The sequence below is a fragment of the Podarcis cretensis genome, assembly GCF_951804945.1.
Source record: "Podarcis cretensis genome assembly, chromosome: 11".
In the NCBI taxonomy this organism is placed as follows: domain Eukaryota; kingdom Metazoa; phylum Chordata; class Lepidosauria; order Squamata; family Lacertidae; genus Podarcis; species Podarcis cretensis.
Window position 1 is genome coordinate 35046768 of NC_137180.1, and position 26978 is coordinate 35073745.

The following is a 26978-nucleotide window of genomic DNA, read 5'->3' on the forward strand; positions in this document are numbered from 1 at the left end:
TTGTTGTACTAGAACAACTTATCTAGTATGCTAGATTTCAGTGTCTTTGAACTTCTGAAACCTGAGTTAGGGTCACCCCGACTGCCTCCACCCCAATCTGCTAATATGCTACACAGAGCTCTATTGTTTTTAAGAGAAGTAGCAGGGAACAGAAGAATAAATTTGGCTTAATCCCAGGTCAACAGGCTTTTGTTCTTGCTCACTAGCTGAAGTACAACCATGAATGTCAAATACGTAATTCCGCTAGACCTTTAACATCACTATGGAAAACAGTCAGGCCTAAAAAAAAAAAGCAGTAAAAGTAAGCAACTTATTCTTGGCTGCCATTTTTATAATCAACCAAGCTTTAGACAAAAGAGAAGGTTATTTATATTTTAGTTCAGAGTACAGATTTTAAGCTGCAGTTATACATAGTAATATATTTAGAGAATCTTGCTTAGCAGTTGAAGAATTGTATTAAGTATTCAGGCTGCAATTGAAACACAATGGAAAAGTTGTGCTGATGAAAGGACTAAGAACCCCCTGAATTGTGCCAAATGTGTCAGAAACAATAGAAAAGCTATTATAACTGTCTGGTGTACCCATTTCCAACTTAGACAGTACTTCATGCAACATTTTATTGTAAAAATAATTTACGGTTAATTTTACAGCTGAGCTTTACAAAGTGGAAAGCAAGAACAGAGACCTGGCTTTTAAAAATGGTATCGTTTTTGAATGCTGTTGGGCTGCCAGACAGGATTCTCAGTCTATCTGCATATTTATTAACTGGTACAGTCACACAAGCCATTTACCAAGCCAACACTTAACAATGAAAACTGCAGTCAAGCCACTGCTATCATTACTAGTAGACATGCAAAGGGAACTTTGAATCCAATTTTACTGGAACTATTTCTAGTATTTCAGTTAAAGCCAAGTCAGTTGCAACTGCACTCTACTAATCAGACATTCTAAAATAAATGCATACTGGACAAATGAGCTTGTAGAAGATAAACATTAACCATTTAATGGCTGGCCACTTTTACAAATATGTCTTTTCTTAGGCCCTATTATTCTGAGATGCACTGCAGCATTATTAGGTCCTTCATGCAGCCACAGATTATTTTGTTCCTGTCTGAAGAGTTTTCTTCTCATTAGCTGCTTTCTGCTTTTGCTGCATAATTTCGGAGTCTCTGGAAAAGAAAAGATGAAGAGCGAGTGACATCCATGTTTAGTGGAAACAATGAATATTTTTCAGGGCAACAAGAGTTTTGGTTTCCCACCTTCCTCAAAAATCCCCCAACCCTCTAGAATGGATTTTGGAGCACACAATGGGGAAGAATAAGAAGTCCTGTTGAACAATGTTGGTTCTCAATGTTTTAAAGTTTGGTGTTCTAGTTCTAAATTCTAAACTACGCCTCTCCCCCCCCCCCAACTTCAATTATAATAAGACTGTATCCATTCCAAACAGAGAAATGCAAGCTTAAGCACATTAAATTAGCTTCCCAAACATCAAATATAATTTTTCAGTCTAAGACAGGGCCACAGTACAGAAATTGTATTTTATCTTTAAGAATTCTGAGGCAGAATTTTACACTACTTACATATACACCAGGGTATGTGGGTTGTCAGAGATTGCTATGCAAACATACCTCTGTTTCCTTTGAGAAGCCGACAAGGTATCCTCTTTTCTTTTTCCTTTATTCAGTTCTTGGTTTTTCTTCATGTTCTTTTGGCGGGCGAGTTCACGCTGGTTCCCACCTAAAGTTGGAACAGTTTTAAGAGTTAGGCTTTAGGCCAGTTACTAGTACCTACTTTTGACCAACAGAGCCAAAGATTGTCCATCTCTTAGTTGCACAATAGTAAATCCTGCTACCAATAATCCAAATTTTCCCTTTTACACTATGCTAAAAGTACCACACTTTGACTGCTCTTGTAAGCAAACCCTGTTGGATCAGCTGCACTACTGAGTTCTCAACTACGCAGTCCACAGTATAGCCAATATTCCCAACAAATTGTGGCTTTGGTAAGCGCCAGTCACCAAGGAAATACTTAGCTTGCCCAGGTTGTTTGAAATCCAATCAAGTGGGCAAGTATTCAAGCTGGCTTGCAAAGGAATGTGCTTCATCCAATAACATAGTGACATCGTAGCCTACAAGCTAATATAACTGATATAACCAAAGTGGGCTACTGTTGAACTTGAGAAGCACTGGTACCAATGCCCTTTAGGTATGCATGCACAACTATTTTATGCTAGTCTTTTGATGCCATGGATCCCCAATTTGAAATATTTTATGTGTGTGGGTGCATATAATTTTGCTGCAAGTTGCTTGGAGACCTTTGGGTGACAAGCACCTAATAAGTTGAACAAATAAATAAAAAACAACATCTATGCTACAACAACCAACTAATTCTGTAGTAGAAAAAGTTTGAGTACTGCAGTACAGTTTACATACGCTTCAGCAATATTTCACACCAAATCATTACTTTTTATTATACCTCACATCTTATCAAAATGAAATCTTCTATAGTTCTCAAAACTTGATACCATTAATGGGCTGCTACTCACATTTATTGTAAAGTTCAAAATCTATTTTCTGTATGCTCCGCCATGTGAAGCACAATGAGTTTGACAACTATGCTTGCTAGTTGCCCAGGAGACTGGCTGTGGCTCTCTGTCAAGTGTGCACCAAGTGGCAAGCTCAATAGGCTTCTTATGCCCATTAATACTCAATTTTGTTGAATTCCATCCACATATTTCCTTGATGCAGAGAATCATGCAAGCTCTGAAACTAAAACAATTTAGCAAACAATTGCACAGGCACAACCAGCCTCATAACTGCCCTTATTTGACGCAAGGGTGTAGACTGGACAATAACTGTGTATGCTGTCCTGAGCTCTTTGAAAGTAATGCAATCATATGATAAACATCAAGAACAGTCGTTTCATTCAGCAAAGTTTATGCACACTATTCTAAAGGCAAAATAAATACAGAATATCAGTCAAGCGTTTAAGGTTCAACTCCTAGTCAGAAAATATGAAGCAGATAACTCTACAGTTCTGCTGGCATTATATACTGCTTGAATTGTTTCTGGTGTCAGTGAAGCTGTAACCATCCTATTCAGGCAGCTTCTCTCTGTGCTGAATAAGGAACTTAGGAACCACCTTTGGGGAAATGAACTTAAGGGACCTCGTTTCCAAGTAAGTCAGCGTAAAAGTCTAGTTAACATTTCAATGAAGCTCTCAGCAAGGCTTAGTTCCTGCTGAGGGAACAAATCGGAACGCTCCTATACAGAAATAACACACACTGAGGAGCATCTTTTGTTTCAGTTTGAAGTCACTGGAAACTGAAGTCGGCGCCGCCGCAGCTGTTGTTTCCAAAAAGTTAACGCTGCAGTTTGAAAATACTGTACAGTACAGCCCGCATAGTGCAAACACTTAACTATTGAGGCATATTTAGCATCCACCCGTGGACACCGAGCGTCCCCCGCTAGCTCTCTCCACTCGGGGAAGGCAGTTTGGGGCCCCGGATTCGGTGAAAAGGGCCCTTTCACACGGCTCATTCCGAATAGGGGAGACGGTAACGCGAGCGCAGCAGGGACGTATCCTGCTCACAAAGAGCATGTTGTTTCCCCGGTCGAGGAAGGAAAACAGAGCTGTGCTTTCTCAGGCCAGCCCTGCCTATCGCTTCCTCTTAAAAGAGAACCGCTTCCCTCCAGCCAGAGTCCCCGTTCACCCCAACAGACACACACCCAAGGGCAGCCTCTCCAGCAGCCCTCGCCGGGTCTACTCGGGAGCAAGCCCTACTGAAGTCAACGGGGGCTTCTTCCCCGGACAAAGCGCGGCCAGGGTTGCAAGCGAAGCTATCAACGTCTCTGAGGCGACCTTACAATAGCCGCCCGCCGGGGACCACAACACGGGAGCGGCAACCCACGGCTGGCCTACGATCCCCGCAAGGCCCGCTTCGGCCCCAGGCCGCCGCCGCCGCCGCCACCAATTATACAAGTCCCAACTGGCGAGGGAAGGCCACCAGCAGGGCGGTGGCGGGCGCCGCCCACGCCGCATACTTACGGGCCATGGCAAAACAATAACCCCAGCGGCGGCGACCGTTACGCGCACGAACAGCAACAACCCCGCTATCCGCTCCAACTGCCAGAACCTTCTGCGCGCCCCGCCCGCCGTTGTGCTCCTTATGTAAGGGGCCGCCTCTGTGACGTCAGGCCGCACGTCGACGCCTTTCCTGTTCCCAGCCGCGCATCTGGAACCGCTCCCGCGGTGCCCTTACTGCGCGTGCGCGCAACCCACCGATCGGGCCTCAATGCCTTGTATCAGCTGCACGAGTTGAAGCTGAGACGCTGTGCGCGCGTTACGCGGGAGAGTGGCTCAGGGGGTTTGCTTCCGAGTTAACGCGCGTACGGTTGGGATGTAAATACAGTACCGCTACTTCCCTGGCACGCGCGGGATATGATTTCTGCACGATCTCCAGGTTTCAAATGGGATGCGGGGATCTTGCCCTAAAAGGCGGGATGGAAATGAAATGAACGAATATTCCTGTGTTTTCAGAAGCCCCACTGAGTTCGATGCATTTACCCGTGATTCATCTGAAATTATGGGGACTTTAAAGAAAACTGGGAGGATAAGGCTGCTTTTTGAATTATAATCGATTTCCAAAACTGTGGGATGTATTTTGAGATATACCATTTGTTCGGTGACTTCCAGTGTTTGAATTCTATAATGTATATTTGCACATTTCTGTTGTATTGATGTAATAGGTCAACAAAAAAGGAAGGAAAGAACAACAAATGCATTCCAATGTTATACTTTTATTGGCCCCTTCACATCCAGAACTCATCTGAACAGAACCAACTCCTATGGTTCCTCAAATCAACCAAATTCACAGGTCACACGAATGGATAGAATTGATGCAGTCACAAAGCTTAAGCAGAAACCACATTCTGATACCATTTATTGCCCAGTGTTATTTGTAGGTCAGATCAAAACCGATATGAATGAGCACTAAGCCACAAAACAGTGTGCTAGTTTGGAACCACATTGCTCAATGTGACATGAATTTGGTTTAGCTACTCAGAAGTTGGGTGTTCCTGACTGTTCTTCTGCAATATTGTTTATTGCTTAGAACAGGAATGAGGATGTGGTTTCAGTGGACTTTTTGTGGCTTACCTCATCATTCCCACCTGTTCCAATGTGACCTGTGAATTTGATTGGTTTGGTTTGTTTGGAAGGTGGTGTTCTGAGCCATTTTTCTGAAATAACATTTTTGCCAGTAAGTGATATAAGGATGTGGTCTCTCTGGATGTTTTTTGGCATACTGTATAAATCCAATCATGGTTTGGTTAGCTTGATTTGAAAAAAGTATAGGTTGAACTCATTAGGACACCATCATAAAAATGGGTGGAGAGCTGCAGTCCAAGATATGGTCACGTCTTTTTGGAACCAACAGTATAATAATGGCATGTTCCATAGTTATATAAAGCACTGCACTATTTTTCTGCTGACACATTCCTTTTCATATCTATAGCTCAGTATATTGGTTACTGTATATCACTATCCAAATGTTTAGATCCTTTTATGGATGTTTTATGTTGACCAACTGGATACTTTATGTACCAACCACATCTGCTCACTAAATCCTTGTCCACCATGGGTTATTAAAGCTGCGTGGATTTAGATGACTGAGACGGTGACGGGTGTAGTAAATGTATTTTTGTGTTGGAGTGTTGCCAGCTGCCCTTAAAGAGGCAGTCGTGTGCCTACTTTTTTAAAAGCCTACTCTGGATCCATGAGCATAGCCAGGATTTGGGAGGGGGGGGGGCAGAACTGTGCTATCTGTGACATTATTGGTCAGTTAAGTATTTTTAATTTATTTACTTGATTGGGGAAGGGCAGCTCCCCCCTTGCCCCCCTCTGGCTATGTCCATGTCTGGATCCAGTGGAATGTTACAACTATAGAATAGTTGCCAGACCCCTTTTTTTCAGCAGTGTGGTGTAGTGGTTAAGAGCAGTAGACTCGTAATCTGGTGAACCAGGTTCGCGTCTCCGCTCCTCCACATGCAGCTGCTGGGTGACCATGGGCTAGTCACACTTCTCTGAAGTTTGTTGCGGGGGAGGAAGGGAAAGGAGAATGTTAGCTGCTTTGAGACTCCTTTGGGTAGTGATAAAGCGGGATATCAAATCCAAACTCCTCCTCCTCTTCTTTATGTGCCTGCTGAAAAGTTTTTTATGCCACTAAGCTTATGCAGACAGCTTCTTTCTCTAATAGTTGATGATCTCCAATTTTAAATGTTCATACAGTTTTTATTGCATGTAAATTCTTCTGTAAATCACCCCAATATAATTTTTAATGAAATAGTGGTATACAATTATGCTTTATATATGAAGAGTGCAGAATATAACCCTCTAAAAATAAGGAAAATTGCAAAACTAAAAGAAAGTTCCAGATTCTGTAATAGTAGTAGTAATTTATTATTTATACCCCTCCCATCTGACTGGGTTGCCCCAGCCACGCTGGGCGGCTTCCAGCACATATAAAAACATAATAAAACCTTAAACCTTAAAAAGCTTCCCAATACAGGGCTGCCTTCAGGTGTCTCCTCAAATATATATAAATACTATTTCCTTGACATCTGATGGGAGGGCATTCCACAGGGTGGGCGCCACTATTGAGAAGGTCTGCCTGGTTCCCTTCAGCTTCACTTCTTGCAAGTGAAGGAACCGCCAGGAGGCCCTCGGCGTTGGACCTCAGTGTTCAGGCTGAATGATGGGGGTGCAGACGCTCCTTCAGGTATACTGGGCCGAGGCCGTTTAGGGCTTTAACGGTCAGCACCCGCACTTTTGAATTGTGCTCGGAAATGTACAACGTGGAATTACCTTTTCAAAGAATATTCGCTCTAGGAAAACACTAACATTTATAAAATCCAACTGAGGTCAACGAAACACCGGTCTCCGGGTGCCTTCCTCGGGATGCGGGCTTCACGAGGCAAGAGCCGCCAAGCCGGGAATCGCTACGAATGCACTGGGCTAATAAACTAGCCGCCTTCCCTCTCCTCGTGCAAGTCAAGTTCGACATGAACGCGCGACGCTCCCCTGCGTTTCAGGCGGGTGTCCTCGCCGCCCAGGTGATGTTCCTGTTTTGTCGCAGAGTGATGACGCCGCGCCGCGCGCCGTCCCCGGAGCAGCTGACAGGCCCCCCTCCCTCCGTGCGAGTCGGAGAGGAAGGGCGGGGAGCTGGGCTTGGGCCGAGCGAGGCCGGTGACATGAGGCGGCCTCGGCGGCCGGAGGAAAAAGGGGACGGTGGGCTTTAGCGAGAGTCGGCGGTTTCCCTTCGCGGCGCCATGTTCCGCCGAGCCAGGTTTAATGTGAAGCCCAACGTGAGACCGGGGGCGGCGGCGGCGGCGAGGGGCAGCAACCCCAGGGGCAGCCCCAGCCCCTCAGGCGTCACCGCGGCCGCGGACCCCGGTCTCCAGCCCGGCTCGGCATCCGCCCCCTGCTCTTCTGAGGATGCGGCTGCTTCGGCTCTCCCGTCGGGCGCTGCCGGAAGCCTGCAGCAGGACGACGGTAGCAGCCCCAGCCCCGAGGGGTAAGCTTCGCCTTTGGCTGTAGGCTGCGCGCTTCCTTTCTCCACAAAATAAAAGGAGCCCGTTTCAGGAGATGAGCTGGAGCGCAAAAAGCTCTTTTTTTGAGAGATGCGTTGAAAATCGCGGGAACTGGTTCTCACGTGCACCTCCGACACCTGATGGCCTGCGCCTGTGAAGGAACCCCTCGCAAAGGCCGGTGCTTCGTGTCGCCTGGGACACAGTGCGGCGCTTTTATCCGGAGTCACAACGCACGTGTAGTTGGGGTGAATGGTGAACCAGCTCGGCGTCTCTTTGTTTTTATTTCAGAAGATTTATATACCTCTTTGACTGTCGTAAACCCTCAAAGCACACAAGTGCACAATCGTCTATTATTTCCTCCCCCTTTAACCAGCATGACTTTGAATCTTATTTAGAGTGGTGTGTGTTTCTGTGATTCTAGGGTTTAAGGGAGTAGTCGAAATTATAGCCGACATTAGACAGTGACTGTGGTGCTACCAAGTTTATGTATTGCAGGTGTGGGGAGAATTCGCAATATACATTCTTTGGTTGGCTGTGATGAAGAGGGATAATTCTAGATTTGAATTAGCTGCTGTCTCCTTCCAGAAACAAGGGTAGCTAAGTCATGATCTTCAAGTTGTTGCTGAATGGCCCCATCCTCTCTCATTTTTTGCCATAGTGGCTGGGCTGATGAGACTTGTAGTTTAATATCATCTACAGGACCACAAGTTTAGCTGCATCTTCCCTAATAATAATATGCAATGTATATTATACCACAATACAATGGTAATATATAAATATATTAATTATATATGCGGCCATCATTCCCAGCTTTTAGCTGTTAAGACTTTTGGTCATTAATTTGGATTGTTCTGTGCTATGATCTCCAGCCTATTTTATGGTGTTTACCTTTTAGTGATATGGGGTAAGAGTAATTTTTTATAGTTATTGTAGGATGAGCACCCTTAGAAATTTTGTTCTGTTGCATTTTTTCTATGTATTCGGTTTTTAAATTATTGTTAACCTTTTTTGTATTATTGTGTATTAGTAAGTCAGAAATGTCTTCTTGTGGAAAGTGATGACTGAACGTATCAAATAATATAAATACTACAGTGAGCTGTATGTGGGACTCTAGCCATCTATATTCTAAGTAGATATAAAGTTGTAATATATTTTTTGCTTTAATTTTTTTATGTCTAATCAGAATAAGCATTTTCAAAGATAAACTCGTAATATGATGTGATTGGCTTTGTGGGAATACAGTGCATTTATTTATTTTTAAAACAGCTGGATTACAATTTTTAGAAATATGACAGCTTTCTCTCTTTTAATCTTCCAGAAATGAAAAGACCAATGCTAGTGGTGATGGAGATTGTAGTAGACATACAGAGACACTTCTGCAGAGAAGAAAACGAATATCTACAATGCCTAATCTTGCTAAACCACGAGTTGCACCGCTATCCACACAACGTGTTGCCACTTCAGCATCAAAATGTTCTCAAAAACAAGTACCTCATTCTCCTGTCATTTGTAACCCTCCACTTCAGAAGGACTTGCCGCCTTCTGAGAAGACCAATGTGGAGAATTCCCCGAAGTCTCCCATACTTCCTGAAAAGAAAACTCCTGTTCCCCAAGTACCACAATTCTCTCCATTCAAAAAGTCTGTAAGTAAAGAGCCGAATGCATGTGTAACAGGTCAAAGAAGCGATGAAGCCCTGCAGAAGAACACATCCTTACCCCTCAAAGAGATACCAACGCAGGAAAGTCTGATTCAAGAAGAAATACCACACTCAAAATGTATTCCAGACAAAGAGAAAAGAATATGTTCTGATCGTGAGAAAATAATCAAAGCTCAGAAACTAAGGAAGATGCTCAAGGAAGAATTGAAGAAAGAGAAGGTATAACAACACTTCAGAGATTTGGTTATGAGGAAGAGGGGAAAATAATAGAAAGAGCATATAGCCTGATTTCTGCATAGAAGTCATATTGAATCAAATTTGGCATTTGATTCAGTAGTATTGTCTCTACCCTGATTTTCTAGGGTTTTGGAGAGGAGATTTATGTAGTCTTACCTGGAGATTGGGGACGCGGGTAGCGCTGTGGTCTAAACCACAGTGCCTAGGGCTTGCCGATCAGAAGGTTGGCAGTTTGAATCCCCGTGATGGGGTGAGCTCCTGTTACTCGGTCCCAGCTCCTGCCCACCTAGCAGTTTGAAAGCACGTCGATGTGTAAGTAGATAAATAGGTACCTCTCCAGCGGGAAGGTAAACGGCGCTTCCGTGCGCTTCTCTGGTTCGCCAGAAGTGGCTTAGTCATGCTGGCCACATGACCCAGAAGATGTGTGCGAACAAATGCCGGCTCCCTCGGCCTATAGAGCAAGATGAGCGCTGCAACCCCAAAGTCATCCGCGACTGGACCTAACGTCAGAGGTCCTTTACCTTTTTATCTGGAGATTAGCATTCAAAGCATGCACTTTGCCACTTCCACAAGAGATGTGGAAGCTCTTGATGTCATGATATGATGCTTCCCTATAAAAGGTAGTTTGCTAAAGGTTTCCAGTTTTTAAAGGTAAAAGGTGGCGTGACCCTCAGCAACATTGTATGATACATCAATTTATAACAGGGATAAGGAAATTATGGCCCTGCAAATGTTGTAATACTGTACTAACTCCCATCACCCTTGATGCTCGGCCATGCTGAGTGGGGTTGATGGGCGGTATAGTTCAACAACACTTGGAAGGTCACTTATTAGCCTGCCGGATTTTGTAGCTTAATGGCCAGCAGACATTGAGCTTTGCTTGTATCTGTGGGATGTCTTTTTGTAAGATTATCATGGTTGTATAGTATGCTCTGAATGTGAAATGATATAATGGAACTGGTTAGCACCTCTCTTTAGAAGGTGGCATCACATGAAATATGATTTTTAAATCAAGCATGCTACCTTTTAAAATGGAATGTGGGAGGACCTGTTAGGATGGTCTGCCCTCGGAGTCTGATGGATCCAATCAGTTTCCAGGTGACTTTGGAGGATTTTCTGGCTGATATATCTGGCACTCTTGTCGAAGCCCTAGCTGACCTCAGGAACATCTGAATGGATTGCCATGATCACTCTTGAGCTCCTCCCCTGCTTTGTGGAGCCTATTTGGCTTACTGGTTCACAACAGAGCTTAGGGCAAGGACACAAGCTAGGCGAGATGGCTTCAACACAAGTAGAGGAAAACAGTCAAATGTGGTCAAACACTGGTGAGGGCTCTTCATCAAGCCTACCTAGTGGCAGGGTGTGGGCGGGTGTGGGGGACTCCCTGGTCCTGAATGGGGTAACTGTACCCCTGAAGGAGCAGGTGCGCAGCCTGAGAGTTATTTTGGACTCGCAGCTGTCCATGGAGGCGCAGGTCAATTCTGTATCCAGGGCAGCTGTCTACCAACTCCATCTGGTATGCAGGCCGGGACCCTACCTGCCTGCGGACTGTCTCGCCAGAGTGGTGCATGCTCCAGTTATGAAGGCAGCCCTGTTTAGGGAAGTTTTTTAATGACTGATGTTTTAATGTATTTTTAATCTATTGAAAGCCGCCCAGAGTGGCTGGGAAAACCCAGCCAGATGGGTGGGGTATAAGTAAACTGCCTTTCTGCATTCAGTGCCTAAGGCAGTTTAGACCAGTGTTTCCCAACCTTTTTTGGGCAAAGGCACACTTGTTTCATGAAAAAAATCTCGAGGCACACCACCATTAGAAAATGTTTAAAAAATTAACTCTGTGCCTATATTGACTATATATAAAGTAACTCTCTTTAATAGGAATCAAATAAACACAAAGAAAGTATTTTATAATTACTTTATTATGAAATAGTAAGTAAACAGAAATATGAAAAATTATAAAATACTTTATTCAGTGCGCCTTTTGTCCCTCTTCTCGAAATGCTCCAACTCAATGTTCCTCCGCGGGCTGGCCATTGGAGAGCCGTGTCGCCCACACCGCAGCCCAATACAATATGAACCCTCCCCTCGCAAGCGGCAACCCCTCCACACTCCCCACCTTAAGCCTCCACACGCGCCCTGCCCAAAGAGATGCCCGCCCGCGCGCGAGGGGATCCTTTACCTCAGCATCCCGCCAAAAAAAAAAAAAAAAAAAAAGAGGGCGGGAGACTGCGGTCCCTCAGAGGCTGGGCGTTAGGAAGAAGCAGCCGCCTTCATCCAAGCAGGAGCAGCAGCAGCTGTAGCTGTAGTAGCGCCAAGCTGTGCCGGGGACTCCGTGCCCATGAGGGGAGGGAGGGGAGAGAGAGGAGAGGCAGCAGGTCGCCCTCTTAAGTCACGCGCGCGCAGGCACCACCACGCATCCCTGGCGCCCTCTCGCAGAGCCCCTGCTCAGCACCTCCCGCCTCGGGGACGCCCGTCATGAGCCGCTGAGAGGCCGCCAAGCCTCCAGGCTGCTCCCATTCAGCCTTAGGCGCGCGCCCGCCTCGGGAAAAGCGGTGCTGGGAGGCGGAGAGAGAGAGAGAGAGAGAGAGAGAGAGAGGACGCCGCTGGCCGCGTCCCACCCTCAGTCAGTTGGCTCGGAGCTACTGAGGAGAGGGAGGTGGGGACGACGGCGCGTCTGTTCCGCTCGGGGCCAGCGCGCCCCCGCCCCCCTCTCCAGAATCCCCAACTAAATACGATGCGCTAAGGGAGGGGGGAGAACCCACCCACAAAGAGGACGCCTTTCTGCAGGGCGCCTAAGGCCTCTCGCCGCCCGACTCGCCCGCCTCCCTCCCACGGCACACCAGGCAACGTCTCGCGGCACACTAGTGTGCCGCGGAACACCGGTTGGGAAACACTGGTTTAGACTATTATAAAAGCACATAAAAATAATCATATTAAAAGAAAACAATACATACAATTAAAACAGAGTAGTTTCCATACTCCAGTAAAAAATAACAATAAAATGAGCAGTCAGTTAAGGTTAATTAAAAGCTCCCACGAGACCACTCAGAAAAAGAGCAACCAAGTTGTCATAGATCTGTCTAAAAAAGAAAAATCTATGCTTATATATTTGTTACGAAATATATGAACTTGATTTTAACGTATAGACTGCTGATTAAGCCTAAAACCCTATCAAACTCATATAAATGATAATTTTTGTGTTTAGCAACAACAGAAATACAAATACCCAGTAATTGAAAAAAGCATGCCAGAAGATCGTTCAAAAATGGTTATGAGGGACTTCATATACTATCTGCCTGAAAACAATCCAATGAAGTAAGTACACATTTTATTTTTTATTGTAAATGTAAATTGTTTTTATACATTTGTTATGTCTTCATTTTATCCTTCCTTTAAGATACCTAGGCCTCCTCCTTTTCACTTTTCAGGCTTGTGGAAAATTTGGGATTCCTTGTTAAGTTGCTTTAAATAATATCAGCTTTTTCTGTTGTCCATAGGAAAACATCAGGGCTCATATAAAGGAATTTTAAGTAATTAGATTTCCAAATAATTCATAGTTGTCTTGTTCTGACAACCAATAAATCACATAGATACATTTCCCCCCCATCCCACTGAAGTTTGTGTGAATAAACCTATTAAAAACCTAATATTTCACATTAAAGTGTGCTGAGTAGGATGGTAAATCACACAGGTAAACTGCAGGAGTGTTCACTAGTTGCTGTCTTCAAATTTTATTTTAATAAATGGTTAATGAAAATTGTGCTTTTTATATTTAATAGATCTTCACTGGTGGAAGAAAAGAAATCCGAAAAGCCTTCTACAGTGACTCAAGCAAAAGAGTAATTTTCCCCCCTTCTTTCAAATAGAACTAGTGATCTGTATAATAATTTAGCACAGAGGGATTTGTATGAAAACGACTTGTTTGTTTAATGTTATTGAAACTGAATTATTGCTCTAAAGATTATAATCCCAGAATTTTTTCTTTTACTTGAAGATATACTACTTTGGGCAGTGTATTGCAGTAAATTACCCACATGGTAAAACTCTGCTAGGACCAGTTTAGACATAATCCTAGCTAAGACCAAGTACATGTTGTGTTCTTGGGTACATGGGTTCCCCAAGCCTCTTCCCTCTCACATGGAAACTCACTGTACCTTATCTGCACTGTCTTTAACAGTTGTGGGCAAGAAATTCTCAGCAGAAGTCTTGTGTGCAAGTGGGTTACCAAAATTGGATTTCACCTTTTGCCTGCACTGACATTAACCATGTATAAGTCTTAACCCAGCATTTGATTCTTGATTTGAAATGCTGGCTTAGGAGTCCCCAGGGTTAGTACAGAAATAATACCATGGTTGATGGCAGCAAGGGGAATATTAGTACATCAGAGGAGTGGGTTAAAATTGTGATTTATTTATTTATTACACTTTCTCATCTGCTAGTGGATGCTGGCTCTCAACAGCCTATTTAAAGTATATGCCTATTTAAAGTGTGTGTGCAAGAACACGTTACAGTCTTCTGAAAAAGGTGTACAGTATAATGACAGTTGTTTCCAGTGCCACGGTTGGAAGTATCTGATAAGCGCTTGGGCCTTAGAAAATAATTTTTATTTGAAAAGGAAATACAGTGGTGCCCCGCAAGACGAACGCCTCGCAAGACGGAAAACCCGCTAGACGAAAGGGTTTTCCGTTTTGGAGGCGCTTCGCAAAATGAATTTCCCTATGGGCTTGCTTCGCAAGACGAAAATGTCTTGCGAGTTCCTGCGGGGTTTTCCCCCCCCCCCCACTTTTCCTAAGCCCTAAGCCGCTTATCAGCTGATCCACTGATAAGCCACTTATCAGCTGATCCGCTAAAAGCCGCTAAACCGCTAATAGCGCTAATCCGCTAAGCTGTCAATGGGCTTGCTTCGCAAGACGAAAAAACCACTATACAAAGAGCCTCACGGAACGGATTAATTTCGCCTTGCGAGGCACCACTGTATGAAGAAAGTTCCCTGCTACTAAAACTGTTATCTCTTCCCATTTCAGGCCTGAAACCATTCTTGAAAGTGAAAATGAGGAAGATGAGGATGAAGAAGAAGGGGGAGATGATGATGATGGCCCCCTTCTTGTACCTCGGGTAAAGGTTGCGGAAGATGGTTCAATTATTCTCGATGAAGAAAGGTTAGGTTTTGTCAATTTGTATCTGCTTTAGGAAAAGAACAAACATTTGCAGAATTTCTTGGTGTTGGCTCAATATATCTTGCCTAAGGCAAAGCTGAAATAGTACTTCCACCTCGGCTAAGACCAGCACTTTAAGAAAGCTGCTGCACCATTCAGATACCAATTCTTGCCTTAACTCCTTCCTTTTCTAAGTTTGGAGTCTATGAGCTCTTATCTGGGAGTAATACCTATTGAGTTCAGTGGGACTACTTTTGAGTAGACCTGCATTGGACATTGCTGCATTGCCCTTCTGACTCTGTTTCAGTCTCACATATGCACTTTCTTTCTGTTGCCCCCCTTCAATAGCATATGCTCAGTTTTAAACTGCAGAGGATGGGGAGCAGAGATTTGAGGCAGTGGGAATAAGTGGTGGCGGCAAGTCAGCTTGTCCTTAATTATAAAAATAAATTCTACCTGTGGAAAGTGTGCCAGATCTGTCACCTGAGTGCTTTGCTTCCGGTTGCCTAATAGCCAGCTGGGCCCTGGATCTCTTAAGGCTTCTTGTTTCTCACATTGATCTTAATGGTTGCTGAATTAGTGAACTATATTCATATTGGTATGGAATGATAACTTAAGGCCATACCAGAGTTCACTGAAAAACTGTAAACTGTTCATTAGAGTGTTTGCTAGTAAGAGCAGAAATTTTAGTAAATTTGAGGTGGGAATCAATTGGTCTTCACTATTTATTAAGACAGTTTTCTTGCAACATTTCTTTTGTATTCTAATAACTTTCAATTTCACATTTAGCTTAACTGTGGAAGTTTTAAGGACAAAAGGGCAATGTGTGGTAGAAGATAATGATCCCATCTTTGAGCGTGGATCCACAACAACCTACTCAAGTTTCAGGAGAAGCTATTATACCAAGCCATGGTCAGAAAAAGGTAGGTGCAGCTCAGTGATGTTCTTTGCATTTGGCTTTGAAGGACCCCTGGACAGCTAAGTCGAGTCAAAGGTGACTATGGGGTTGTGGCGCTCATCTCGCTTTCAGGCTGAGGGAGCCAGTGTTTGTCCACAGACAGCTTTCCAGGTCATGTGGCCAGTATGACTAAACCACTTCCAGTGCAATGGAACACTGTGATGGAAACCAGAGTGCATGGAAACGTCATTTACCTTCCCCCCGCAGTAGTACCTATTTATCTGCTTGCACTAGTGTGCTTTCAATTTGCTAGGTTGGCAGGAGCTGGGACCGAGCGACGGGAGCTTACCCTGTCACGGGGATTTGAACCGCTGACCTTCTGATCAGCTAGCCCAAGAGGCTCAGTGATTTAGACCACAGCGCCACCCGCGTCCCTGGCTTTGAAGACCTGCACTCTTTTAAGTATCTTGGCTTGTATGGCTTGAGGTGGACAAAGCTAGTGTGAATGGCAAGAGCTGCATGCATCCTTATCTTATTTCTATCCTGGACTTCAGTCACTGCAAAATAATGGAGTTACTGTCATGAAATCTTACTCAATACTGATCCAGTGTAGATTCCAATGTCTAGTTGGCAGAGTAACAATCTAAACACATTGCAGGATTAAAAAAGACAAAAAAAAGAAAAGAAAGACCAGAGGCAATTGTATTTCATCCAGCAGAGCTTTACTGCTACTGAAGGCAAATGAGCATAATAGTCACAAATCCAATACGTTCATGATTGGCACCGTCCATAAGAAATCCAGTTGCGGCAGACTTAACTTAAATTTACAGTAACTTATAGTAAGTCTAACTTACTATGTTAGTCTAACACTAAGCATACTATGTACAGAAGGAAAAGAGTTAGAAAGAGAAAAGTGAAACCCAGGCTCCTTCTGGCCTTATTTTTATAGTCAGCATGACCTTGACTGAAAGAGATAACAGGACCAGTTTAAGCCAGCTGTACTCGGCTTCTTTAAAGGAATAACCCAAACATCATGAACTTTCTGCTTGTTTCTTTCACACAGAGAAGCTTCTAGAACCCTCTTGAATTAATTAGAATAGGAAAGATCTCTGCACATCAGATCAATACTTCTGCATTAAGAAATGCAAACTGACAGTTACATTATGTAACATAATTTGTATTTTTTTACAATCCATGGTGTGTGTGTGCATGCATGCAAGTTAATTGCAAGAGTAAGTCTTAGTGGCATTTACTGCTGCAAAGAGTTACAGTGCCTTTGACTTTCTGTGCAAATTTGGCAGTAGCGATCAACTGATTATGTATACTCCTGTATCCATATAATTTCAAGTAATTCTCATGTTCTGTTTCTATTATCATGGGCAGCCACAGTGGTGCCCATATACATTGTTGGACTGTAGCTCCCATTAGCCCCAGCCAGCATAACCATTAGTGAGGGATGTTGGGAGTTGTAGCCCAACAACAACTGGAGGGCACCAGGTTAGTTACCCCTACTCTAGATCTACTGTACTGTACAGAGTTAAAAATAGCTGGATGCTAATTGACAGTGTTTATCGGTGTGCTTTACACTTGGTGTGCTTTAAACTAATTATTCATTGCTGCCAGAGGAAGATTAGTGTTAGTAGCTCACTTTTTTAGGCTCCATTTGTGGTCCTGGAGAGATATAACTTAATTCATGCACCCTAACATTTGGAGTGAATAGCTTAAAATCCTTTTCAATGAGAACACCTGAAAAACAGAACTGTGTTTCACTGAATTGTAAAGCTATGCAACCCTTATTAAAATGCGCAGTACAATACAGTAGCTAATGTTAGTATGAAATATTATCCATTTCAAAATATGCAGCTAAAGGGAGATGCTTTGGTATTTAGCTGAATGTGTACATTTATTGATCATGAGATTAAAACTGATATACCAAAATTGCTTAGTAAAAAATGGCTAAACTGTTTTTTTCTCTCTTACAGAAACAGACATGTTCTTCTTAGCTATAAGTATGGTAGGAACTGACTTCTCGATGATTAGTCAGCTTTTTCCTCACAGAGCAAGAACAGAGATTAAGGTAAGCACTGAAAACCCCCCAAAATCAATTGAGAAGTGATCATCTGGTTGTGGATCTATCATTTTATGCTGTTCTGTTAAACATTTGCACAGATCATTTCAATTGAGTTTGCTTCTGTATCAGCTGATGATCTGAGAATGGCTTATATAGCATAACTTTCTGTTTTTAGAATAAATTTAAACGTGAAGAAAAGGCCAATGGATGGCGAATAGATAAAGCATTCAGTAAGTATTACCACAAAACTAAACTAAAATTCCATAACTGTACCTTTTTACAATAGATAAACATTTTGAGTAAAGGGTTTGTTTCATCGCTCTGTTAGATCTCGTTTAATGGTTCTTGATATTCAGTAAATATTATGTTTTTTCATGCTATTAAGTAGCATCAGGACTACGTGTATTTTAAAATACTAATTTTTAGTTGCATGAACTTCAGTGACAAATCCTTTCAGGACAACAGAAGCTCAAGACAAAATTATTATTTTTAGCTGGAATGTTTGTACATAAAATAATTATCTCCCCTTCTTTACAGAAGAAAAAACGCCATTTGACTTTGATTTCTTTACAAAACTCCTTGAGAAGGTCCTGGAAAATGAAAAGAGAAAAAAGGATAAGGATGCTAAATGTCAGCATCAAAAAGAAAAAAATCCCAATGAGAAAAAAACACTCAAGAAAAAGCGAAAAGGTATTTCTAAGTACTTAAATGTATTAAGGAGTAAAACTATATCCTATTTGTTATTAAATTTCACTTCTAAGATCTGATGGAGCCACTGTTTTGCATTCCTTCTGTGTGCAATGTTAGATTTGTCAGTGTAGACCAGGGGTTGGCAAAAATTTTTAGCCGTGGGCCGGTCCACTGTCCCTCAGAACTTGTGACGGGCTGGAGAAGCAGCACTGGGCTGCTGCTGCCGCCACCACTGCCACCGCCACTGCTGCTTCCCGTGGAAAGGCAGAGGGAGCTCATTGGCTCCATTCTCTGGCCCACAGGAGCACCAGGGTGGCGACGGTGGAAGGAAGATGAGCGGCACGAAAGGGCTGGCTCTGGAGAGGGGCTGCTTAAAATTGCACTCAGTCAGCTCAGCCCAGCTCCCTTCCTCCTCTAGGCAGGGCGGGGAGAAGCCAGGAGGAGGGAGGGAGGAGGTGCCGCAGTGGTGTGTGTGGGAAATGGAATGGCACAGAAAAAAAATGGCACAGCCCAAATGAACAGAATCCCCATGCCAATCCACGGACAGTCCGTGGGCCGGATCCTGAAGGCAATTGGGCCTCATCCGGCCCCCGGGCCTTAGTTTGCCAACCCCTGGTGTAGACAGTACTGCACTCTAGAAAGCCTTTCCAAAGGCTTGATTGGTAATGAAGGCTGCAAAAACATTTTGCCTTACAGACATTTCACATAATGCATGTTTGATTTTAGCTTTTTTCAATGCTAGAATTAGTTTTGTTTTGATTTCTTTCACTGTTTTACAGGTCTAGGGCTTGTTCTGTCTTATCCTTGGGTTTTTATTTAAATTTAATATTACCATCTTGAATAGTTTTGATTGGAATATGTCACATGCATAGTCACATTGGGTGATATCCAATGGTGCCCATCTGCCGGCAGAAAAAAACTTTGGCTTCTCCTTCTCCGTATAGACCTCATGCTCTGGGACAGATTTGGTTGGTTGCATAGATTTGCTGCAGGGAAGGAGAAGTCCTGTTCTGCTATGTTGCCTTTCTCTTATTTTCATATAATATCGGCGTGTGTGTGTGGAATTAAGACTTTTTCTCACAGCTAAAACTGTCTTTGGGGGTGGGGTACAGTGGAGGGAAGGAGGACTGATGAAAGGGAAAGCAGAATAAGCTGAATAATCTTATATGGAGAAAGTAGAATTCTATTTTTGTTCTTGGGATTTTGAAAAAAAGCTTTTGGTATTTTTTTTTAGCTTCCTTGTTGAGAATTGTCTTGCTGTAGGTATATTTACATTGTATACTTTGATAGCTAAAGTTGTCAATGGACAAGCAAACCATGGTCAGGATGACCCACAAAATGCCAGAATTTCTGATGCAGAAATGGAAGTGGACGCTGGCACAGCCGAAAAAGAGAACGAAGAATCTCCGAGCATTTTGGAACAGGCAGACGGGCAGACAGTTACTGAATCAGTGATGGTGAAAAAGAAGAGAAAAAGGAAGAAAAAAGATTCTGAACAGGAGGCAGAGAATCTTCCTGACGAAAGAACTATTTCTGCAGAAGTGGCTGAGGGAGAAAAAACTAGAAAGAAAAGTAAGAATCTATAAATTGTTGCTACTATGTCACAGTGTGCATGTGTGCTGATTTTGCTAATCTTCTTCCAGACGCCAAACTAACTATGCATTTCACATAATGCATGTTTGATTGTTGCTTTTTTCAATGCTAGAATTAGTTTTGTTTTGATTTCTTTCACTGTTTTACAGGTCTAGGGCTTGTTCTGATAAAACAGCCTTAGTAACACATTTAATAATCACTCAACTGAAGCTCATTTACTTCATCTTAATGACAAGTGTACAGCATAAATAGAGATGATTTTCATCTTGAATTTGAGACTAATTTACTTTAAAACCTGTATGTAACAAAATGGCTTGATGTGCATCTGCAAGTAGTTGGATACGATATGTGTTGTATTCCCAAAGATTTGTAGGCTGTGCAATTGCACATCATTTTATTTCAGATCAATTATGAAAAGCGAGTTTTATAATGGTTTATGATGAATTGTTGCCATAGTCACAAGAATATATCCACTTGAAGTTATTTTTTAAATTTATTTTTCATTAATTTTTATGTCATTTATTCCATTAAGTATTTTCAGGAACTGTTGCCATAGTTAAAGTGCCATATTAGTAATTATGAGAAATAATTAAAGATTCAGCTTACCATTAAATAAGCTCCATATACTCACTGGCATTAGAATGGCTGGGTTAGGGAGGACATTGTGTAATTTTATTTTTCCTTCCTCTTAACTTAAATACATGATTAATGCTTTGTGACAGTGGGAAATCACAGATCACTTTAGGAAATTGCACTTCTTTCACACTAGAGTCCTTCCAGTAAAGGAAACCAGTAAATTAAATGCTCTTCATCAGATCCACTGAATAGAGTGCAATAGAATTAACTGGATCTGGTAGGAGGAAGCTCTAATTAAAAGCATATTAGTTATTCAAAATCATCCTGCCTGCCCATAACAAATAGACCAGTGGTGTAACTGAAATTTACTTTGGGGTGGGTGGGGAGGAAATGACCAAAGATCAATTTGAGAAAATGGGAATGAAACAGAAAATACTGAAATGTACTGCTTTTGAAAATTGCCATCTGGATAGTAATTTCAAAGAAAAAAGTTAATGTGGAAGCAACCAGAGGCTCTGTCTTTTAAAAGTGTGTTTGAGTGGTAATTGCTTCAGTGGACATATAATGTTCAACAATATATTGTCAGGAAAAAATCTATCGTCTAATGTGGAGATAAATGGCACAGAAGAAATTGGTGAGGAACTGGAAGTCCCTGATGAAGAAACGCCTGCCAAAACTCTTCCATCTGTTGAAGAAGACCCACAGGTGGATGAAGAGACAGAGGGAGACCTTGGTTCAACTTTATCTGGGTAATAAGATATATTATCTTTGCAGAATTATACGAGCAAGCCTTGATACAAAGTGTAAATATAACATCTTTATTACTTCCTTTCCAAAAGTCTCCTAAAAGTTCCCTGCATTGCTGTATTACATAGAGCCCATTTCATTTGCCACTCAGATGTGGCTGACAGATCTGCCTATAAGGTGGATATGTATATGGCTGCAGTCCAAGTTGGAGGGTTACAGGTTAGCCTCTCCTATTTGGTTTACATTTTCTTTATATGGAGCTATTGAGTCTTTAATATACAGAAACAAAGATTTTCTTTGTTTGGAGAGTGCATAGCAGCATTCAAAACAAATGTCATAACTTGCTTTCTCCTTGTCCTGGGAGAAAGATAGCACACCTCTATAGAATCTCATAGGCAAATATTGAATAACTGCAGTGTGCTGTGAACTTCTTTTCACTTGCTATCTGTGTGTGAGCAGTGGTCTTCTGCTTGAACAATGTGGCTTCATCTTCTTTCCTCCCACCTGTAGTCCCCTGCCCCATGCAGCCCCACATCTGCTCTGAAAGGTTGCAGGGGGAAGAGAATTGGAAGTCCTTTTGTGTGAGCAGAAGTGTGCTTGCACAATGCTGAATTTTGCCTTCAGATACAAAGTTTGAGTATTGGAGGGGATCCTTTGATAGGATGTTACAGTGCAGTCCTCTAACTCCAGCGGGGAAGCAGTAGAGTGATAGAATGGCATAGCCACCTCAACAATTCCTCTGCTCATGCTTCCTGAGGCAGAAGTCAGTGGGAGGTAAAAACCCTGTCACGCCAGCCTGGAAATGATGCAGTGATCGGGCCTGATGCTGAGTTTCTTGGGGGAGTGATGCCAGTGGAACTGTTTTGGGCTTGGCCACTCCCAATTCCCACCCATAGTGGATGGGCAGAGGGAGGGGGGCTGGATTCCAGCCTTAGCCTTAGATGAGTATACAAATGTGACAAATAAAATAATAAGTGTTAGATTTGGACTTTGTGCTAAATTCTTGTCCAGCAAGTGAACCTCGGGGTAATCCTGATGAAAGCCTTACTTTATCTTTGTTTTCCAGCTGTTAAATACGAATAGTGAACTAGTCTTTGACAGTAGTTGCGATGAGATTGCACATGAACAATTGTGTGTAAATGCCAGTAAAGAGAGAAGTGAGTTTGAACACTTTTCGCTTATCAATCTCTTTGAGCAAGCCTCTATCTCAGTTAGCACAGCTGTTGAAAGACAAAAGTGAAAGACAAGAATCTGCCATGAGCCTATGGGGTAGAGTAGGAAAACCATTAATGCTTTCTTCATATTCTTCTTACCTTTCCAGTATTCAGAAAGGTAATGAATTCCTAGACATGGATTCTGGAGAAGCAGATGATTCAGATGCGAGTTCTGAGCACCATGTTGGGCGGCCTTCAGAGTCTCAGGTGTCTCTCAAAACAAATAAAGAAGGTTTTGAAGAAAACAGTGCAGCAACGGTAAACAATATTTACATGCGTTTCTAGCCTACTTCCTATTTCAAAGAAACAACTCATAAAATTAAAACCCACAAAAAGGCACTGAATGCCACACTTAAGGTTTCTGTTCTGATTCGGCATAGATTCCTGCATACGGATATTGCTTTTGGATATGGGCTATTACATACAGAACAGGGTGGGAGAGGTAGTGCATTGAAGACACGGCACCTGCATTTGCAGGCCTGCTACCAGATAAGGGGGTTTTATCACCTCTGATAGCTTATTTGGACAAGGACTCATACCAAATGTTCTAGGAGCTCACTGGTCGTTTCCCATTTCTTTGTTCTGGATTTGTCCCTTCGGGTAAAACAACTCAGAATGAGTGGAGGACCAGCTGGGTGAGGGACTGCGTCAGCCTTCTTCTTCCCAGTTATTTGCCCACTGAAAATTGCCTTCTTCTCAAATGCCTTTTTTCCTTGAGGAAAAACAAATAAACCAGGACCTGTTTCCCTTGGGGAGAAAAGCAGCCTAGGAGAGGAGACAATTCTGAGAGATGACTTAGATGAGAAGGAAAGGATTAAACAGTCATCAACCCACATGGGGAAAACATTCATGGAATATGCATGTCCACCCGGAGAGTGCCTGCTATTTGTTCAGTGGGGGAGATGCACAGCAGTCTGCAAAGATTTTTGCTTCGTATGCACAAGCTGTAAAAGCTTCTGACACATTTTCATCATCACTATTATTATATTTATGTATTTATATATTACATTTATACACCGCCTTTATCTTCCAAGGAGCTGAAGGTGGTGTACTTGTGAGCTGACTGAAATTCTACTTTAGTTCAATTCCCCCCCCCCCCCCACCGAGAGTGAGAGAAGAATATATGTGGGGTTCCCCCACCTTCAACCATGACACACTCATGAAATTCTCATCAGTGTTCACTTCTGTTTTGTAGAGAAGTCAGCTTAGTGGGTAGAGGTTCTTGTTCCCTGGCATAGCCTCTCCCTTAATCATTACAGAAGCCAGGACCATAAGATCATACCAACTGTTCTGATTTCCTTGCAGAATGAAGTAGCAGAGTTAGATCAACCAGATGAAAATACAGCCTTTCCAAGTTGTACTGATGAGCTTATGTGAGTAAAATAATTGGATGTGATTCCCATTTCCCCACATATAATGAAACTAATCCTATAACCTGATTTGGGGGTGGAGGAGGCTTTCAAAGAAGTTTGGAGTTCAGGTGAGCTCTCTATGGATAAAGTAGGAAGGAGGGTCATGTCTATGATCTCATAACTCCTATTCTTGGTTCTCAGCCTTGCTTTTAATTTATTACATGGGCTTGGTAAAGTTGGTCTGGAGATTTGAGAAAAGAAAACTCACTACCATTTGAAGTGAATAAAATAACAGAAAAGAGGTGGAAAATATATGATGGGTGTGAGGTCTATTTGCCTAAAGGAATCTGTCTTTTTAATTTCATATTTGCTTTTCTAGAGTGCAATCCTATGTCTGTAGATTCAGAAGTAAGTCTCATTGAGTTCAATGGGGCTTACTTCCAGGTAAGCACACAGGAATGGAACCTATTCACCTTCCTACAAAGGTGTGGCATTGGAATATAATGTTCCTTTTGGTCAGTGAACTAACAAGATCACAAAGGCTTTGTCACAGAGACTTTATAGACCTTGTGAATACCTGTTGCTGGAATTCACAAGTGACAAGAGTGCAGTTGTGCTCAGGTCTTGTTTGGAGGTTTCCCATAGACATTTGGTTGACCCCTGTGACAACAAGATGTGAGAGTAGATCGGCCTTTGGTCTGATCCAGCAGGGCTCTTTGTATGTTCCTATTTCTGTTTCTTAATGTGTATAGAAGTAGATCCTCTGCTGTGCAAGACTGAAATACATAGTTTGAATCCAAAGGTGTGAGTATTGTTTGAATGGCAAGTCTTAGATTTTTACCAATTTCTCCATCCTGCAGAAAATTTCTAGGCTGCATTGCATGCCTTTCTGGAAACTCCTGTTACACTCAGAAGTGGCTTTTGGGAGACAGGGGGCTTCAGCAGGAAGTGACTGGCAGGAAAATATAATAGATGGCACCACCACTTCTACATCCCATAATAAATTATGTTAACTGAGACGGTTGGTGATGGACTAGATTGTGTTTGTTGGAAAAAATAAATATATTCAATTTAACTTCAGGGAAACGGATAGAGCAGCTATTGAAAAGACCACAGTGAAAGGACAGCTACAGAGACTTGCATCAGAACCTTCAGAAGAAAAAGAACTTCCAGTTAATGCCACATCTGAGGGCAAGATTTCTCTTTCAGAGGTTCTGGTTGCTGCAGAAAAGGTATGGGACTAAATAATTTTAAATTAATACAAGCTTTTATTGTCTCTTCCGTGCACATGGAAGTTATTTTAATTTCACAACCCAATCCTGTTTTTCAGAGGGCTGCATTGTTGCACACACCCCTGTTGTTATTTCAGTTTGTATACTGCATTTTATCAAAAGATCCCAGGGTGATGGACAGCATTAAGGATACATTTTATGGAGCATAATAATAAAAACGTAATACAAAGCACAATAATAGACAGCATAATGATAATAACTCTTATCTAAGTTCTTTATGTCTCTTTCATTTAGAGTTCTGTGCAAGATACAACTGCTAACATAACTGAACCTAGCATAGAGCAAACTGACAGAGCAAGCAATGATGTGGCAAGTGAATCCCAGTAAGTATATGTAAAGTAGAAAGACTGAAAAATATGGCTTACAGTGTGCATCACATCACCACTCACTATATTCAGTTGTGGTGAAGGAAGCAGCTCCTAATGGTGCCTACAGAATGTCATCTCCTAATCAGACACAGCTTACACTGATTTGTGTTTCTTTGGGATAGAAGAAGAGGTGACATTTTGGAGGAAAGTCTTGCTTTGATACGGAACCAAATCTATCCTTTTTAGAGATGAGTCAAATAGTACTAAAATTTAACAGTAACAGGAGCATTAGGCATAACTGTTGTAATGAGTGGAAACTAAAAACAGAACTTTTCACAATTTCATTTTGGATTTTTTGCATTTGAAATCACTTGGACATTTTAGGGAAGGGATGGGGAATCTGGTCCCATCCCCGATGTTGTTGGACTATAGCTCCCATCATCCCTGAGCATTGGCTTTGCTGACTGGCGCCGATGGGAGTTGTAGCCCTACAAAATCTGGAGGGCTGCAGGTTTTCCATCTCTGTTTTGGAGAGTATAAATAATTGTTTTTATAAATTATTTGCAGGTTTTGCCTAAAGAGTGTTGGGATTATAATTTTTTTCTCTCTGTGTGTTTCCAGAGACACTCAAAAAGGTCCTGTAGTGAGAGGCCGTCGGCAGAAACCTAAACCTAATATATTGAAAGTGTCCAGCAGAAAAGAAGCACCTCTCCGGGAAAAGCCTGAAAAGCCAGAGGCTGATGAAACAGTAGGAAAGGTATCCTCTATGTTAGATTTAATTCTCCCCTTACCCTGCTCCTGCAATTTGGGAAATTAGGAAAATAACTCTCTATTATTATTATTATTATTATTATTATTATTATTATTATTTGTGATTTTTAACTCCATGTAAAGGATTATGTTAGTTGTTTTCTATAGCAGGTTTCTGCCACTTTATTAACTAACATTAACTACTATTATTTTAAAAATGTATACTCCACTTGTTTTTATGCCTATTCCTCAGAGCAATGACCAGCATGATGCACTCGGTATCGTCACAGAGGAGACTGCAGAAAAAGATTGCCAAGTTTTAGATACTGAATCTCTGTAAGTATGTTTATTCAAGTTTATTCTATAATTTATAGGTTGACCATTAGAGTTACCCCACCGCAGGTTGCTCACAACGTATTACAAACTGTAAAATTGTTCTATAAAACACAATATGACTAAAACATAATAGCAGCAGCAGCAGTTAAAAACAGTATCAGAGAATTAAGCAGATTCAGATAAGCTGGTCTCAAACCATGTCATACTTTAAAGACCAAAACCAGCACCTTGGATTGGGCCTAGAAATTAATAGGCAGCCACTGTAGTTGGCGCAGAATAGGTGTGAGATTATTGGAACACTTAGTTCTCATAACTTTTTTTACTACTGTTTTCTGTACCACCTGAAGTTTCCCTTTAAGGGCAGACTAGTGTAGAGCACATTACAGCAATCCAACTTGGAGGTAAGAAAAGTGTGTATTACAGAGGCAATGTCTGCTTTCTCTGGATAAAGCCACAGCTGGTACACCACTCCTGTTTTTATTATACAACTATGCCTGTTTATATACTCTTGTTG

General features: G+C 42.2%; 2 protein-coding genes across 4 annotated transcripts in view; one reads left to right on the forward strand and one right to left on the reverse strand.

Annotated features, from left to right (window-relative positions):
• Positions 1 to 603: 603 nt before the first annotated feature.
• SERF1B (small EDRK-rich factor 1B) lies at positions 604 to 4200 on the reverse strand. The gene is made up of 3 exons (XM_079995221.1): positions 4048 to 4200; positions 1629 to 1737; positions 604 to 1169 (listed from the first exon to the last, which is right to left on the reverse strand). The coding sequence occupies exons 1-3, from the start codon at positions 4052 to 4054 to the stop codon at positions 1097 to 1099; spliced, it is 189 nt and encodes a 62-aa protein (XP_079851347.1). The 5' UTR covers positions 4055 to 4200; the 3' UTR covers positions 604 to 1096.
• A 2987-nt stretch (positions 4201 to 7187) lies between these two features.
• The window catches only part of BDP1 (BDP1 general transcription factor IIIB subunit), a 48130-nt gene continuing 28339 nt past the window's right edge, over positions 7188 to 26978 (forward strand). For all 3 annotated transcript variants that reach the window (XM_079995196.1, XM_079995197.1, XM_079995198.1), the window contains exons 1-17: positions 7188 to 7573; positions 8908 to 9466; positions 12687 to 12796; positions 13261 to 13320; positions 14506 to 14640; positions 15427 to 15560; positions 17518 to 17612; positions 17782 to 17836; positions 18144 to 18296; positions 19587 to 19868; positions 21052 to 21214; positions 22534 to 22684; positions 23732 to 23799; positions 24860 to 25010; positions 25305 to 25393; positions 26000 to 26135; positions 26382 to 26464. In XM_079995196.1, the coding sequence (XP_079851322.1) occupies positions 7329 to 7573; positions 8908 to 9466; positions 12687 to 12796; positions 13261 to 13320; positions 14506 to 14640; positions 15427 to 15560; positions 17518 to 17612; positions 17782 to 17836; positions 18144 to 18296; positions 19587 to 19868; positions 21052 to 21214; positions 22534 to 22684; positions 23732 to 23799; positions 24860 to 25010; positions 25305 to 25393; positions 26000 to 26135; positions 26382 to 26464 (2669 nt within the window). In that variant the 5' untranslated portion in view covers positions 7188 to 7328. The remainder of the gene's footprint in view (positions 7574 to 8907; positions 9467 to 12686; positions 12797 to 13260; positions 13321 to 14505; positions 14641 to 15426; positions 15561 to 17517; positions 17613 to 17781; positions 17837 to 18143; positions 18297 to 19586; positions 19869 to 21051; positions 21215 to 22533; positions 22685 to 23731; positions 23800 to 24859; positions 25011 to 25304; positions 25394 to 25999; positions 26136 to 26381; positions 26465 to 26978) is intronic.